Source organism: Phyllostomus hastatus, unplaced genomic scaffold, assembly GCF_019186645.2.
Source record: "Phyllostomus hastatus isolate PE091 unplaced genomic scaffold, TTU_PhHast_1.1 phas_contig_477, whole genome shotgun sequence".
Classification (NCBI taxonomy): domain Eukaryota; kingdom Metazoa; phylum Chordata; class Mammalia; order Chiroptera; family Phyllostomidae; genus Phyllostomus; species Phyllostomus hastatus.
Genome location: NW_025333889.1, coordinates 4,751,114 through 4,766,744, shown reverse-complemented (window position 1 = coordinate 4,766,744; position 15,631 = coordinate 4,751,114). Strand labels below are relative to the sequence as shown.

Sequence of the window (15,631 nt, the reverse complement as noted above, 5' to 3'; positions counted from 1 at the left end):
GGCCGCATTCTGACATCACTTTGAGTCAGAGCTGGGGAGAGGCCACCCTCTGGAGATGGAGCTTGCACTTTGCCACTGCCCTCCAACTGTGCCCTCTTTCTGGCTGGGTTTTTTTCTTTTCTTTTTTCTTTTGGATAGTTTCTTAATGAATTCAAACTATAATTACAAGGCCAAACAGCACTTATATGTGAAACCTATGCTGTGGGAAAGCCATTTCTATGACAACTCACATAGGAATCACACGTGACGTGAAGCTGCTTTATACACTTCCTATGCTGTCCACTGTTGAAACAAGAAGCAAGGACTTCTGGTGCAGACGAGATGCCATAGATTCTCCTTGCTCTTCCCTACTAAGTACAACTAGAAACCCTGAGAAATAACAAGGAACAACCAAAGGGGAATTCTGAAAAGGGAAAGAGGGAAGGCAACCTATTATAGTTAGGGTCTCCTAACAGTGTAGCAGCAGGGGACTTCACAGTCCCCTCACCAGTGCGAGTATCAATTACGTGGTCACACCGTTTCAGTAAGAGGTACCTCGTGTGGACCTGGGAACACTGAGGGACCCAGCTAGGCGACCGCACAGCGACCTGCTGACTTGCGCCCAGTCCTGTACGCAGGTGAGCAGCATTGAGTGTGTCCTTGGTGTCTGCAGGTGGTTTACATCGCGGAGAAAAAGCATTCCCGGGCAGCAACTGGCTTCCTCAAACTGCTGACCGACAAGAACAGTGAGCTGTTTAGGAAATATGCCCTGTTTTCTCCCTCGGACCACCGAGTGCCTAGAATATACGTGCCTCTCAAGGACTGCCCGCAAGAGTTTGTGACCCGGCCTAAAGATTTTGCCAACACACTATTCATCTGCCGCATCGTGGACTGGAAGGAGGACAGCAATTTTGCCCTGGGGTAGGTGAACTCTGCGAGAAAACCACAGACCCCACACGGAACTCGGTCTAGGAGGCCTTTTTTAAAAAATTATGATTTCTTTATTAAAGCATAAGTACTTGATATAATTTGGTCCTGGTTCTTAAGAAATAGACCTTAGCTAGCACCTCAGGTGGTCACCTTGAATTGCCAGGCAGTCACCTTTTTGGTTTGTTTGTTTTTTTTTTTTAAGATTTTATTTTCAGAGAGAGGAAGGAAAGGAGAGGGAGAGAAACATCAATGTGTGGTTGCCTCTCGCGCTCCCCCTATTGGGGACCTGGCTTGCTACACAGGCATGTGCCCTGATAGGGAGTAAAATCGACAACCCTTGAGTTCGCAGGCCCACACTCAATCCCCTGAGCTGCACCAGCCAGGGCTGTTTTTGGTTTTTGACATAAAATATAAGCACATTGTTTTTCGTTTTTGTTTTTTTAATCCCCATCCAAGGACATGCTTATTGACTTTTAGAGAGCGGGAAAGGGAAGAAGAGAAACATCAGTGTGAGAGAGAAACATCAGTTGGTTGTCTCTCATACGCACCCCAGCTGGGGACCAAACCTGCAGCCCAGGTGTGTGCCCTAATCAGGAATCGAACCAGCAGCCTTTCAGTTTGAGGAATGCCACTCCAACCAACTGAGCCACACCAGCCAGGGCGAGCACATTGTGGCCCTCTGCATATGGCCTTGTATGTCATGAATCCTGGCTTGTTACTTGTGAACTGCAGAGTTCATCGCATCAGACAATCAGAGCCCTCCTTTCAGACACTGGTGTTAAGATATGCAAGTTCCAGGCAGGACACCCCAGTCTCCCATGCTTTAAATGTCAATAAGAAGTTGTGTCTGAATGTTGTGCTTTTTTGCTGCTGACCTTCAGAAGTTTCGCTTATGGCAGTAATGGTCAGCAGGAAAAGGGTACCGTATTTTTTAAGGAAGCTGTCAGAAAGCAATCTAACTTCATCCAGGTTATTTAAGGCACAGAGTATCATGGATAGCCACTTCATTTTGACATGGAAAACTGCTGGACCCAGCTGGTTGATCAAATGCTGTGCCTGTTTTCGTCTGACGGTATTCATTTGGAAAGAAAAGCAATCTCAAGTTTTAACTAAATCGTTAGCTCTTTATCATCGATGGTGTCTAGTTAATGCTTCACAGGAAATGAAAATAAAAGCATACAAGCTAGAAAAAAGTTTGTTCTAACACTTTTTGTCCATTTGGGTGACCTGCTTGCTGGCCCTGCGCGGGATGGAGACTCCGGGAACAGGACGCTGTGGGTTGGAGCCCGGCTCTGGGTGGGGGGCCGCCACGCGCCGCTCCGGGCAGGCCCACTCTGTGCCTAGCCCCTTGTGCCTCACGAAGTGCGCGGAGTCGAATCTGCGCGCCGCACCCAGTGCCATCTAAGAAACACTGCCCTGCGCCGCTCTTTCGGTGACAGGAAGGTCCTTGTGACTCACGGGATCTCAGAGCCACTCGGGAACAGTTGCACTTTCCTTTTCGCTCTCAAGTGGTGTGATTGCAGTGTCATCATTTTTAAGCTGAACTCGTTATCCAAACGTGACGTCAGCCCCCTGAGCCCTGAGTGGGCCTTCCCAGAGGCCTGCGGGTTTCTCCCCGTCAGCTCAGAAGGCCTGATAGCGCGTGCCACCTGGCTCCGCTGATTGCGGCCACCACCCCGGCCGGGCAGGGACAAGGGAGCACTTTCACATCACGGCAGGAAATCCCGCCTCGCCTTTTATCTGACCTTCTGCCTCGGCCATTGTGTGCGCTGGCCTGGACTTCCTTCCTTCCTTCTCAGGCCTGAGGGTGTGGTCAGGAGGTCTTCCGGCGTGGCGCTCTCTCGGTGCTCCAGGGCCTCGCGGGGTTTTTTAACAGCTGAGCCATTACTTCATCATCGAGAACTCTTTTTCTTGTGAGTACAATAACACTTGAACAGGGAGTCAGGCTTTTGAAGCAGTGAGGACATTTGCTGCATCTAAATAAAGAATATTTAAAAAATAACGATATGTTAATTATGTACTTTTAAAAACAAGAAAATTTGAAGATTCTCAGACGGAAAACTCTGATAATTCCGTCTCCGCCTCCTTACTGTAAAGACATAAAAAATGATCTCTTATGGAAATGCGCCTTTAAAAGTCTTTCTGAAAAATAGTTTATCTTGAGTGAAATGCGGCAGGTTTTCCCGACACAGTTCTCAGATGACGTCTGTCTCACGAAGGGTGCGGGCTGCAGCTGCTGAGCGCGCTGGTGGCCGCCCTGCCGTTTGGTTCTGGCTCTCAGCTGCTGATCTTCGGGGACTGAGGTCACCGTTCCCAGGCGGAACACGCTGTGCTGTGGCCGCCTGGGTCCCCTCTCCTGTCTTGGCAGACTCCGGCCGGCCAGGGGCGGGAAGGTCGTGCTAGCTGTGGGTGTCAACGTGCGTGGTTAGCTTTTGAAGAAATTATGCCTGAAAACAGGGTTTAGCCGGAGAGCCCTTCTTCTGAATTTGTTTCCTGCCCATACCCTGTACTCTTATACTGATTATTCCTTGAAGAAAGTCCAAAATCATTTACTTCTTCTGCAGTTAAATTCAGTTCATGAAACAAGTGTGGAGCCACTATGTGTACGTCGCAGTGCTGTGTTATACGAGGACCAGAACGGTGGACGGCCACGGTTTCTTTATTCAAAGAAGTTATAGCCTAGTGCAGAAGGACTTGTACGTAAATGTCACGGCATTAATTTAATTCTAAGAAGTGGAGTCTGCCTGAGCTGACTTAAATACAAGGGGCGACTAACCAGAGCAAGGAGTACAGGCAGGTCTCCCGAAGATCTCAGAAGCAGCCGCCCTGACCAGCCCGGCCGCCACGGGGCACCATTTCTCTGCCCCTTTCTACACACGAGCTGGACTGTTTTCTTCGCAGTAGCCGCCCGCCTGCCGAATAGCCTACACAGCCCCAGAGTGGTGCTGCTGGTCCCCTGCAGGTCACAGGCTGAAGTCTAGATCGCAGCACAGAATTTCTAGGGGGGAGGAAATCTCACTCATCTAGTTGGAGACTGTATTTGCCCTGGTCGGCAGTTTTCACTGGAGGGCAGGGCTCCGGTGTCCCGTGCCCAGGCAGCAGGGACTGTGGGGCTCAGCTCTCTGTGACGGGGTGTGGGTAGAGCAGACAGATGGAATTCAGGCCCATGTCTTCGAGCTCTCACGATAGTCTGAAGCAGAATATTATAAGTTCTGCCACAGGAACAAAGTCATTTTGTGGAAGTTTAGAGGAGGTGGATGAAGAGAGAAATCCAGGATTATTTCTCGGAGAATGGAAGCCTCTTGGCTAGCAGCTGGCTCCCTGGGAGTCCAGAGCAGACGGGAGGGGGCACGGCCAGAAGCAAGCAGTCATGAGAGGCTACTGCGGTAAGAGGAGATGGGGAGAACCTGCGGGCGGGGGGCTGCAGTGAGGGAAACAAACAAAGGGCAGCGATTCAAAGGAGACGAAGAAGGTCAGTTCTCCTAGGCGTGATGACCGATCGCAAATGGGGCATGAAGGAGGAGGACAGAATCTTGGATGAACTTCCCGGCTTCCGGCTTGGGTGCCTGGGTAGGTGGTGATGGCACTTGACCAGGGTTCTCTGAGAGCAGCCCCGGCTCCCGCCGCCCCCTCCCCTCAGGCCGTGGCTTGTCGTGGCCCAGGCTGGCCGGCTGGCCGCGGCTGCGGGCTCCTGCACGCCCCACTCCGTGTCCCGGCACGTGTGTTTAGTGAAGGACTCAGCTTTGAAACTTCTGTCACTTGTTCAGTGCAAAAGTGTTCTTTGATTCTGAAGTCCTCCCTCGTAGGTGCTTCTTCTAGTTTCTAATAATTCCATTCTCGTAGTTCTCATCTGTCCTTATTGTAATTGCTTATGTAAGTTGTTTTCTTGGCCATGAGCTCCTTTAGGATAGGATACTCAGTAAATGTTTGCTGGCCGGTCAGGCGGGTAGGTGAAAATGGTTTGATGACCCCCCACATGGACTAGGAAGGTGCTGTCTGATGATCAAGCTGGAAAACACGGGGGAAGGCGTTTGGAACAGGGGACGGTGGGAACCAAGGTTCTGTGATTCCCAAACCAACACTTGGTAGCAGCATGCAGCCAGTGTGTGAACTCAGGTGGAGAAGCCCTAAGCTAGGGTCTCTAACAAAAAGTTTAAATAGAACATACACATTATAGAATGTATCGTTTCAGTAGCTTTGGAAGGAGGCTTAAGGAGGCCATCAGTGTTGATGCCTTCTTCGGTGTGAGCATTGCTTCTCCGGCACCCCCGGTGGCACTCCAGTGTCTCTGGTGAAAGGAAGCCCCGAGATCGTTACAGTGCTGGAAACCTCTAGTTATTAGAAAAGCTGTTTTTCGTCTTGTTCTTAGAATTGTCTCGAGAGATCTCAGCTGAGCCTTGTTCCCCTCTCTGCACGGCCTCCACCGCCTTTCATGGGTCCCAGTCCTGTAATGTTATCAGAGACCTGAAGGTAATTCTTCTTAGTGGAACCTCGCGGGCTTTTAGGGATCAGTGCTTTTTATTGCGCATCGCAGCATAGCCTGTACTTTTCGTGTTTAGTCCCTACAGTCCAGGACATTTGAAGAGCCACATTGACTTCCTTGCTGAGATGATTTGTAATTGCATAACCAGATTTACGGTTCTAAGAGTTTCCCAACCCTCCTAAATCATCTTTCCCTTTAGAAACTCTCGCAGGAGCACTCGTGCTTGTATTTCCCCAGACCTTTGTGAAACCCATTGTCCTAAGGCCTGGAGTTGACCGTTCCGGACTCCCCTTCTGGGATGTCCTAAGCATGGAGGTCCCATCGTAGTCTCTTCTGGACTCGTCATGGTTTCTTTTTCTTGAATATTTAAGGATAGATCTTGAAGAAATTTGAAAAGTTTGCAGCAGCTACTGTGGGGAACATAGTTGTGTTTCTTGGCAACACTAAACACTAAACTGAAGATTTACCACATGAATTGACCTAGAGCAAATTGACATATTTATATTATTTTTTTTAAATATTATTTTCTCTAGCAGACTTCGGTAGCTCTAAGGGATGGGGAGGAGGGAAAATGAACAGGTCAGTGCAGATGCAGCAAGGCTGAGACATTTTCGGTTGAACGTGGGATTGTGTAGGCTTCGTGGGAGGCCGTTGATATGAGAAGTAGGGAACCGGTCACAGCACCGCTGGTGCCGGCGAGTGTGGTGGACGGCCGGCTCTGCAGCAGCGAGCGGTGGGCAAGGCGGGGAGAGGCGTGGTCTGCGGGGAGTTCGGACTGATGGGCGTGTGGTGGGGGAAGAAGTGGCTGGGGGGGTGGTTGGAGCTGGTATTTCCTTCATCTCCCAGTTTTGGACCCACAAGGTCTTGGTCACTAGGTCATCAGAAGTATTTGTTGACTGATGGAAGCACATACTTTTACCATTCCATTCAGTTTTGGTAGACAATTGACTTTCTAATGAGGTAGAGACGGGTTGGGAGGTGGTCATTAAATCGTATTTAGTAGAAAAATGAAAGAGTAACCCGGTTGGTAGAAAAAACAAATAGGAGAAATTAGTTTGTTTCATTGAGGCATAGCCTACAAGATTAGCAAATTGAAAAATAGCTCTATCCAGTTTTTCTTCTTGTGCAAAAGGACTATTTCACCATTTTAAGAGTGTGTTCTTCCTTATCTGAAGACTTCTGAGGAAGAGGCTGTTATGTAATCCTGTGAACTTGCATTACCAAACTGGGATTTGGTAAGTCCTTTGCGGGGGTGGGTGGGAATGGCTCTCACCTGGCTGGTGGACAACCAGGGCATCTGGCTGAGGAGGGGGCTCTTTTCTGTGACTGTTGGGCTCCACCTGGTGGCCTGTAAGGATCAACTTTGGAGAAAGGTTCTTCGCCATGGAGAGCATCCTGGTCGAAGCAGAACAAATGTGAAAGGCGTGGAGGACAATGGGCCTGGCCCAGGCTCTGGTTGGTTACCAGTTTGTTCTTCTCCTCGCACTGTGTGTAATCCTTAACATGCCTTTTGTGGTTGTCAGCGTCATCCACAACTTCCAATGCACCTTTTTTCTTTATGTTTTTACTTTAATTAGTATTTATTTTATGCTGAATGTTCCCCTGGGCCATCAGCTTTTGTTCCTTCAGTTCCTCCAGGGATATCTTTTTCTTCCATGCAGCCTCCTCTTCTGGTTTAGGAACAAGCTGCTCGTTTTCAGTGGGATCATCCCCACGTGGCGGGGAGAGCTCGTGTGTGGTTAACCCGCCGCGGGCTCTGTGAGTTCTGCACCACGTCTTGGGAGCTTTGTTCACCTGGATGGGCTCCGGGACCAGAGAAGTGCACCTTCGCCGTTCAGGTCCGCCCTGCTCTCAGCGTTTTTAAGCAGGTGCAGCCAACAGCACTCAGCACTCTTTTGGGGCCCCCAGCCCCGTGTCCAGCCCCACCATCTGACCTGGGCACACCCACCAGCTCCACCCTTGTGACGACGGAGTGGGACCCATGGCTTCTGCAAGGTGACATCCTTCAGATACTTGGTGGCTTTTTGGGTACACATACCCTTGGTGTCTTGGGCAGCTTCATGAGTGTTCCTAAAGTGAACACAAAGATTTGAACCTCTTGATTCGCATGATGTTGTGGGGTTTTCTGGGCCCAATGAGCAGCGAACCATTTTCAGATATCCTTCTGAAGTCACTCATAATCTTCGCTCTGTGAAATATTTAACACCACTTGTAGGTATTCCCTTTCACTCTTACCATGAATGTTTTTGCGTAGTGACGTTATTCTATATCTACGTACATTTTATTTTTTTCATTTTATGCCATAGTCATTTTTTATATTGCTATATCCTCAAAATTATCTTTCTAAAATGCATAGTAATCAATTGAATAAATATACTATAAATAAATAAATAATTTTGTTTATCATTTACCTATTATTGGAAATCTAGATGATTTCTTTTTTTTACTTCTCAGTTATTTTTTTACTTCTGTGTCTCAGTTTTTAAAAAAATAAACTTTTTTGTAATAGTTTCAGATTTACAGAAAAATTGTCAAGATAGTACAGAATTCTCATATACCCTTGTATGTACTTTCCCTATTATTTACGTATTAGTATGGTAAATTTTTTAAAAAGATTTTATTTATTTATTTTTAGAGAGAGGGGAAGGGAGGGGGAGAGAGAGGGAGGGAAACGTCAATGTGTGGTTGCCTTTAGCGCGCCCCCTACTGGGGACCCGGCCTGCAACCCAGGCCTGTGCCCTGGCTGGGAATTGAACTGGTGACCCTTTGGTTCACAGGCTCATGGTCAATGCACTGAGCCACATTAGCTGGGGCTAGTATGGTAAATGTATTTGTTACAATTTATGAACCAATGCTGCCAAAGTTCATATGTTTATTCAGAAATTCTTGATTTTTGAAAATATTGATTTACTTTTTCCCTATTCTAGGCTCCCATCCAGGATGTGTGTGCATTTCATTTCGTTATCATGTCTCCTTAGGGGTTCTCTTGGCTGTGAGAGTTTCTAAGTTATTTCTGAAGGACAGTTCTAAAGGCTGAGTAGGCTGAAGTATGGTAATTAAGAGAATGGGCCAGAAGTTCCGATGCAGTATGGAAGCAGAATTGTCCCAAGCAGTTGTTGCCATTTCTTTAGACAGTGAACAGAAGACAGAACCTACTTTGAAAGCTAAGATATTTGAACTATAACACATACAAGGGAATGTTACTTTCAGTGTTCATTTAAAATAAAGTTTACACTGAAATTAAAATATAAAAACAAACCTTTTTGTTAGGCAAATATGCAATATATGCCAGTTACCTAGTAGATTCTGCTCTTGTTTAGACCCTCAAGCTACTCTGATTTTCAGGGGGATGGCAGAGTTTATGAGTAAGTAGACAGCATCAGGTTCTCTCTGGGGCATCTAGGCCCAAGTGTCTGAGCTTTTTCAGCATGCTGACCTGTTAGATTTTTACCTCCTGCAAGTTGCCCAGTCTGTGCTGCTATCAAATAGATCTCCAATGAAAATCTGCAATAAGTTTATTTAAATAAGATACTCAAGAAATGTCTGGAACTTAGTAAAATAAATGTTAATTACTGCTAAGAGAAACTTGGAGTCGTCGATCACACTGGAAGCCATGACGGAAATACAAGTTTTTCTTTGTGAGCCACGTCGTAATTTCAGTGAAGAAATCAAGCTTTTTGGTACTCAGAATATAACGTGGTGAAAGATTTTTGCCAGAACACAAAGCACCAATACAATTACATAAAACAAAAGGCCAATTTCTTTTTCTTTAAGTTTCGGTAAAGGTCCAGTGACTGGTGTCACTTGTTCTGATAATCAACCTTAGGTCCATCTTCACCTGCTTCCATTTGTCCTCCGTTCTTTTCCTCTGCCCACCCCCAGAAGCGATCCAGTACTCAGCTGCAGTCTTCTTTTGGGAGAGACTTGTCCATTTTTGGTAGGCTGTGGTTCTTCAGCTAGTACACAGGTCAAACAAAGGCCCATGGCTGAATCTGGCCCTCCACCTTGTTTCTACCCGGCTGCAGCACCGAGCCCTTACTTAACTGTTAAGGAGCAGTTACATTTATACAGTCCTGACGTTACATTCCACCCTTTGAAGGCAATGGGTTTGACACCCCTGATCTAGTAGTTTTTTCTGAAAAGGTTTGCGAGAACTCTTTTCCCTGAGTTCTTGTATTTGGAAATGTTCATCTTTGAAATCACTAGTGGTGATTTTCTGCATTAGTTTTCTCTGAAACATGGTATATACCCTTTCTGTCTATAAAATTTTTTTTATTTCAGGAAAGTTGTCCTAAATGGTATCTTGGAAAATGTTTTCCATTCTGTATACCGCGTTTTGCCATGTATAATGCACCCATGTTTTTTTTCAATTATACACGGGATTATTATACCCATGGTGTGTAATCACTGTACCCATGTGTAATGCACATCCTTATTTCCCCCTCAGAAACTTAGGCAAAAAGTGTGTGTTATACACAGCCAAATACGGGTGTCTGTTTCCATCCTTCGGGAGTGTCAGTTATGCCACTTTTGGAGCGCTTTATCTGCCTTTCGTGTCTGTGTTCTCTATAATCTTTTTTTTTTTTTGAGAGGGAAGGGAGGGAGAAAGAGAGAAACATCAATCCATGGTTGCTGGGGTTCATGGCCTGCAACCCGGGCATGTACCCTGACTGGGAATCGAGCCTGTGACACTTTGGTTCGCAGCCCACGCTCAATCCACTGAGCTACGCCAGCCAGGGTTCTCTGTAGTCTTTTTCTTTAAATCTTTGCGTATTTCAATTTCATTTTCCTCACTTCTCTCAAGCTTTTTCTCTGTGATCTCTTTTTTTCCCAAATAGTGTCACTTCTTCATTAGTTTATTTTTCCTTTCTACTTATTTCCTAGGTCTAAAACACCAGGTTTTATTTCCTTTTGTGAAATCTATTTATTGCTTTGAGCTCTTACCTTATAGCAGGGGTATTTTCATTAGTTTTTGAGTTCTAGTGGATATTTTCTTTCAAGGTAGCCATTTGTATGGCCATATACTTGAGTGTGTGGTCCTTTCCCCATTTCTTTGGCTTGTTCTCTTCTTCCTTTTCATATGTAATGTTTCTTCTTAATGAAACAGCGGGACGGCGTGGCTCCTTCTTCTCTCCCCCTTAAATAATGAGTTCTCTGCGGGTGTTGGTATTGCAGTTTAAAAGTTGGGCATGATAAAATGTCTTCTGCTCACATAGTTAGGCCCTTTTCCGCTCCAGGCGTATGATCACCGTTGTTGGCCATTTCAGCCGCACCAGGTAGGGGCAGGATGGCTGTTGTGTTTCAAGTCTGCCTCACAGAACCTGTGACCGAGGTCACTCTGCCCCGCAGTGGAAGTCTTCTGCTGAGCACTCTCGTGGGACACAAACAGGGATGCTTGGGCTCATTCCCGTTGGCCCATTCGTCCGCAGGTGTCTTCGCCAGGTGTCCTCCTCACCCGTCCTCCAATATCGCTTCTTTCAGGTCCTCATCCTTCTGGCTGCGTGTGCAACGACTGCCCATCAGGCCGCCTTTGCTCAGCCAGAGTAGACCGTGGCTACCCTGTTTGACGTTCTGTTGCAGGGAGCAGTTTCTGCTCTACTGTCTTTTCAGAGACCACCCTTACACTGGGTATGATGTCATCTAGTCCCCTAATGACCTGTGACGGGGGAAGGTCAGTGGGCACTAGCCATCCTCCTGTATGAAATCGTGTGTGTGTGTGTGTGTGTGTGTGTGTGTGAATCTTGTTCTCTGAGTGTAGCTCTTTCTGACCAGTACTCCCCAACACTTTTCGCATAAAGCTTAGTAAGACACTAACTTCTGTGATGTGATTTATCATCCTTTGAATTTTTTTGGTCTTATCCTCTAAGAGATTCAAATTATCTTTTTGATATAAATAGGAAGTCCCTGAGTTTCCCTGTTAGCCTGGAATCAAGAGTTTAGAGAGAGTGAGCATGTCATCCTGTGTTTCCACCCCCTTTTCAGGGTCTCCAAGACTTACTGTTTCTGTGAGCTCTTTGGTATCTTTCCAATGAATCCCTTTTCCAGTCAGAATTAGTTTCTTGTGCTTGCAACTAAGAACCTAGACAGTTAAAGACATTAATTTTAGGAGATGGATGTAGAAAACAGGACCTCAGGAACCTGTGAAAATAATAAGGAGTTGTAGATGGGTTAGAAGTAACTCAGCTTTTATAACTTAGTAATTTTCAAAATACTAATGAATTTCCAAAATGTCCCTTAAACTTCAGAGACAGTGACAGCAGATTCTCCAAATTCTCAGTGGGAACTTTATTCTAGTGAACACAGGTAATAAATACTACAGTAATTTTGAAAGTTAATGAGACCTGCTTCTTTAACTGTCTGGATTTCTGGTACAAACAAAAGAAACCACTCTGGTTGGAAAAGGAATTTATTAGAAGGATGTTGAAGGGCTCACAGAAACAGCTAAGAGTCTTGGATGCCCTGAGAGAGTCGTGGATGGGAACCAAGGCAGATCTGGGGAGGCAGGAGCGAGAAGCCCAGCCGTTATCTTTTTATCAAGATTAGTTTGTCCATGATGCCAACAAGCCTGACCACTGCCCTTTAAGGACAGCATTGCCCCCAGACACTGCTTTGCCACTGCTGTCACTAGAAACCAGTCCAGTAGCCATGAGTGAATCCTAAGCTCCTCTTTGTCTTTGTGGATTCTCTTGACATTCAGAGTGTTGCATTGCATCAGCGTCCAGATCATACCCAGAGTGCCAGCCACTGGTTTTCACAGAACGAGAGGGGTCTTCTTTAAAGAGAGTCTGGGCATATGGGGGAGGCTGGCTGCTTCCAGAGTGGGATTGGCTGACCTTTGGCCCGCTTGCATGCGATGTGGAAGTCACCCTTTCCGATCCGGATGCCTTTTTTTTCTTCTTCTTGCGCACTGGCATTCACTGGGACCTCGAATACCATGGTTAGTAGCGCTGGTGAGAGTGAGCGGCCTTGTCTTTTTCCTAATCCAGTGGAACACTAATGTGTCTTTTCCCACTGAGTTTGACACTAGCTTTAAGATTTTTATAGGGGCTTTTAATCAAGTTGAGGATGTTCTTCATCAATCATTTGCTGATGGCTTTAATCATGAATGGACTCTGAATTTGTCAAATGCCTTTTCTGCGTCTATTGAGAGAATTGTAGTGTTTTTCTCATTGTTGGCTAATATGATGAATTATATTGATTGACCTTTAATGTTGGACAAAGCTCAAACTGCTTGCTCATGATGTATTATCCTTTTTATGTATTGCTAAATTCTTTTTGCTAATATTTTATAAGAATTTTAAGTCTATGGGTCTTAAAATTTAAAACCTTATTAGTGAAGGATATTGATCTCATTAATTCTTTGTCTGATTTTTTGTATCAAGGTAATGCTGGCTTCAAGAAACTAGTTGGAAAGTATTTTGTCCTATTCTATATTGGAAAGTTTGTGTAGAATTGGTATTAATTTTTTCTTAAATACTTGGTAGCACTCATCAGTGAAGCCATCTGGAGTTTTCTTTGTGAGAAGGTTTTAAACTGTGAATTCAGTTTCTTTAGTAGACTGCGGGATATTTAGATAATGGTATCTTTCAAGTTTAGCCATTTCATCCAAGATGTTGAATTTATTGGTTTAAAATCATTCATAATTGCTTTCCTATCCTTTTAATGCTTGTAGGATCTATAATGATGTTCCCCCTCTTATTCCTGATATTGGTAATTTGTATCTTTCCTTACTTTTTCTCTTTTTTTTTATCCTCACCTGAGGACATGTTTGTTGATTTTAGGGAAACAGAGGAGGGCAGGGAGAGAGAGAGGGGAAGAAACATCAGTGTGAGAGAGAAACTTATGACTGGTTGCCTCTTGCACATGCCCAGATTGGGAACCAAATTGGCAACTTAAGTATGTGCCCTGGACGGGAATCGAACCCCATGATTTTTGGTTTATGAGACAATGCTCCAACCACCTGAGCCACTTGGCCAGGGACCTTATTTTTCTTGATCATCCTCACCAGAAATTTATCTATTTTATTCTCTTTTCAAAGAATAAGTTTTTTATTTTATTGGGTGTTTTTTTTTATCATTGTTTGTTCATTTTCTATTCATTGATTCGTGTCTCTTTCTTGTTTCCTAAGTTCCTGCTTACCTTTGTATCTATTGGGCTGGCGAAAAAGTTGGTTAATGTTTTTTCTGTAAAATAAAAGACATTTTTCATTTTCACCAATAACTTTATTGATTTGGATATTTTGAGTATGTTGGCTATCTCCCACTATTGGCTTCTATTGGGTAGAGGCCAAGGGTGCTGCTAAACATCTTCCAGTGCATGAGACAGCTCCACAGCAAAGAACTATTTGGCCACAATGTCAGTAGTGCCAAGAAACTTCACATGCCACTTTTGACATGTTCAACCAGTTACATGCCTTCTCCATACACTGCACAAATCTATTTTTGCATTTCAGTTACATTTTTACCTTTCTTGAAATAATAAAGCATATTATACTGAAAATGTTGTATATCTTATTCCATCGATATTAAAATGCACAAAAATGCACCAATTTTGAAAAGTTTTTAAAAAGTGCATGCTTATAAGACAGCTGTCAGGATGCAATCTAACAAAATTGTTTCGAATGAAGTTAAAGACAGCTGCATGCTGCTAGAACCATTGTATATAAAAAATGTAACGGCAGTTTTGGCCAACCCAATAGTTTACTTTTCTCTTTCATGTTTTTAAGGTAGAAGCTTAGACCAATGATTTGACACATTTCTTCTTTTTCTAATATGAGCATTTAATGCTGTAAATTTCCCTGAAAACACTGCTTTAGCCATTTCTCGCAAATATTGATGTTATATTTTATTCAGGTCCAATTCTCTTTTTATTTCTTTAACCCATGGGGTTTTGTTGTTGTTTGTTGTTGTTTTTGATTTCCAAATATTGGCGGATTTTCCAGACAGCTTTCTGTGATTTTTTTAACCTTGTATCTGTTCTGTCTCTGGCTTTTTGATGTGTTTCCCAGGAGATCACTATCTAGGTTTGAGGAGAAGCCACTGGTCCGAGCCCACGTCGTAGGCGAGGGGCCACAGGCTGCTGGAGCCTGTGCCGCTGGGCAGGTGTACGTATGTGTCGGCCGTGGGCTTGGCTTGTGTGTGAGAAATGGGGCCAGCCCTGCTGCCACTGCGGCCATGCTCCGGTAGCAAGGCTAGACATGGGAACTTGTTAAAGGTCTGCATCCAAGGCAACCACACCCCTCACCCCCTCCACCGCTAGGCACCTAAAAGCTTTGGCGACCAGACATCCATCCTTACCGAGGAAAGCAGAATCTTCTTCAAAGAAACTGAGTGACCCCAGAGAAGGCCCTGACAGCAGATCTAAACTCCTTGCTGGAAGAACTGAGGGCGGGTTCCTGGATCGCCCTGGTGGACCTGCAGACAGGAGGAGGTGGCCAACTTAGGTCTCCCCAAAACCCTCTACAAAAGCATCCACTTCATTTATCACGTGTCTTGTTGGCCGTCTGTGTCCAACATGCAACTTTAGACTTGCAGTCTGATTGTGGCAGGCCAGCGTTGATGAGAGTGGAGCTGTCAGTTTTGACGTGTGTATAGATGGTTCCTCATAGAGTGGGATCTGCTCCCTGGAAGGTGGAACCTGCTGGTGATGTTAGAGGTATCCCCTTAAATGCTGTCTTACGTTTAATGGACCAGCACCCTAAACTGTGAATAGAATTTTGCCAGGAGACTGGAACAGATGATTTTCATCTCAGCACATTTTTGTATTTTCTAACTTCTCTACAGTAAACATATATTACTTTTGTGTTCAGATAAAATATTTTAAAATATTAAGGTAAAAATCTGTAGAATTATGAAATGAAAACATCGAATCTCATCTAGTGAGCATGACCTAAGGTATAGGCACTATAAAGTAATGATGTAACAGCAAATTGGGTCAATCAGAATTGTCTCTAAATGTGTTTGCAAGAGAAAAAAATGACAAAAGCTTTTAACAACGTCGATTTGACTTCCCCGTGGAAAACTATTGCAGAAGCCCTAAAGAAAGGTGTCTGGCCCGGCTCCCCAGGTCAGAGTTCCTGAAGAAAGGTCAATTCCACCGTAGCGTGGATTTAACAGGACAACAGTGTCATTGTCTCTTCCACTGGGCCCCCGGTCCCTGGTGGTGGTGCTCCTGCAGGGTCAAGGGCGAGAGGTCGTCTTCCACTGACTCGCTGACACACTTGTCTCCCTCTGTCCTGCC

At 45.1% G+C, this 15,631-nt stretch overlaps 1 protein-coding gene across 4 annotated transcripts in view; it reads left to right on the top strand.

Moving 5' to 3' along the window:
- Positions 1-15,631, top strand: part of DIS3L2 (DIS3 like 3'-5' exoribonuclease 2) — a 269,396-nt gene that overhangs the window by 100,593 nt on the left and 153,172 nt on the right. For all 4 annotated transcript variants that reach the window (XM_045845838.1, XM_045845836.1, XM_045845839.1 and 1 more), the window contains one exon: positions 653-900. In XM_045845838.1, coding sequence (XP_045701794.1) covers positions 653-900 — 248 coding nt within the window. The remainder of the gene's footprint in view (positions 1-652; positions 901-15,631) is intronic.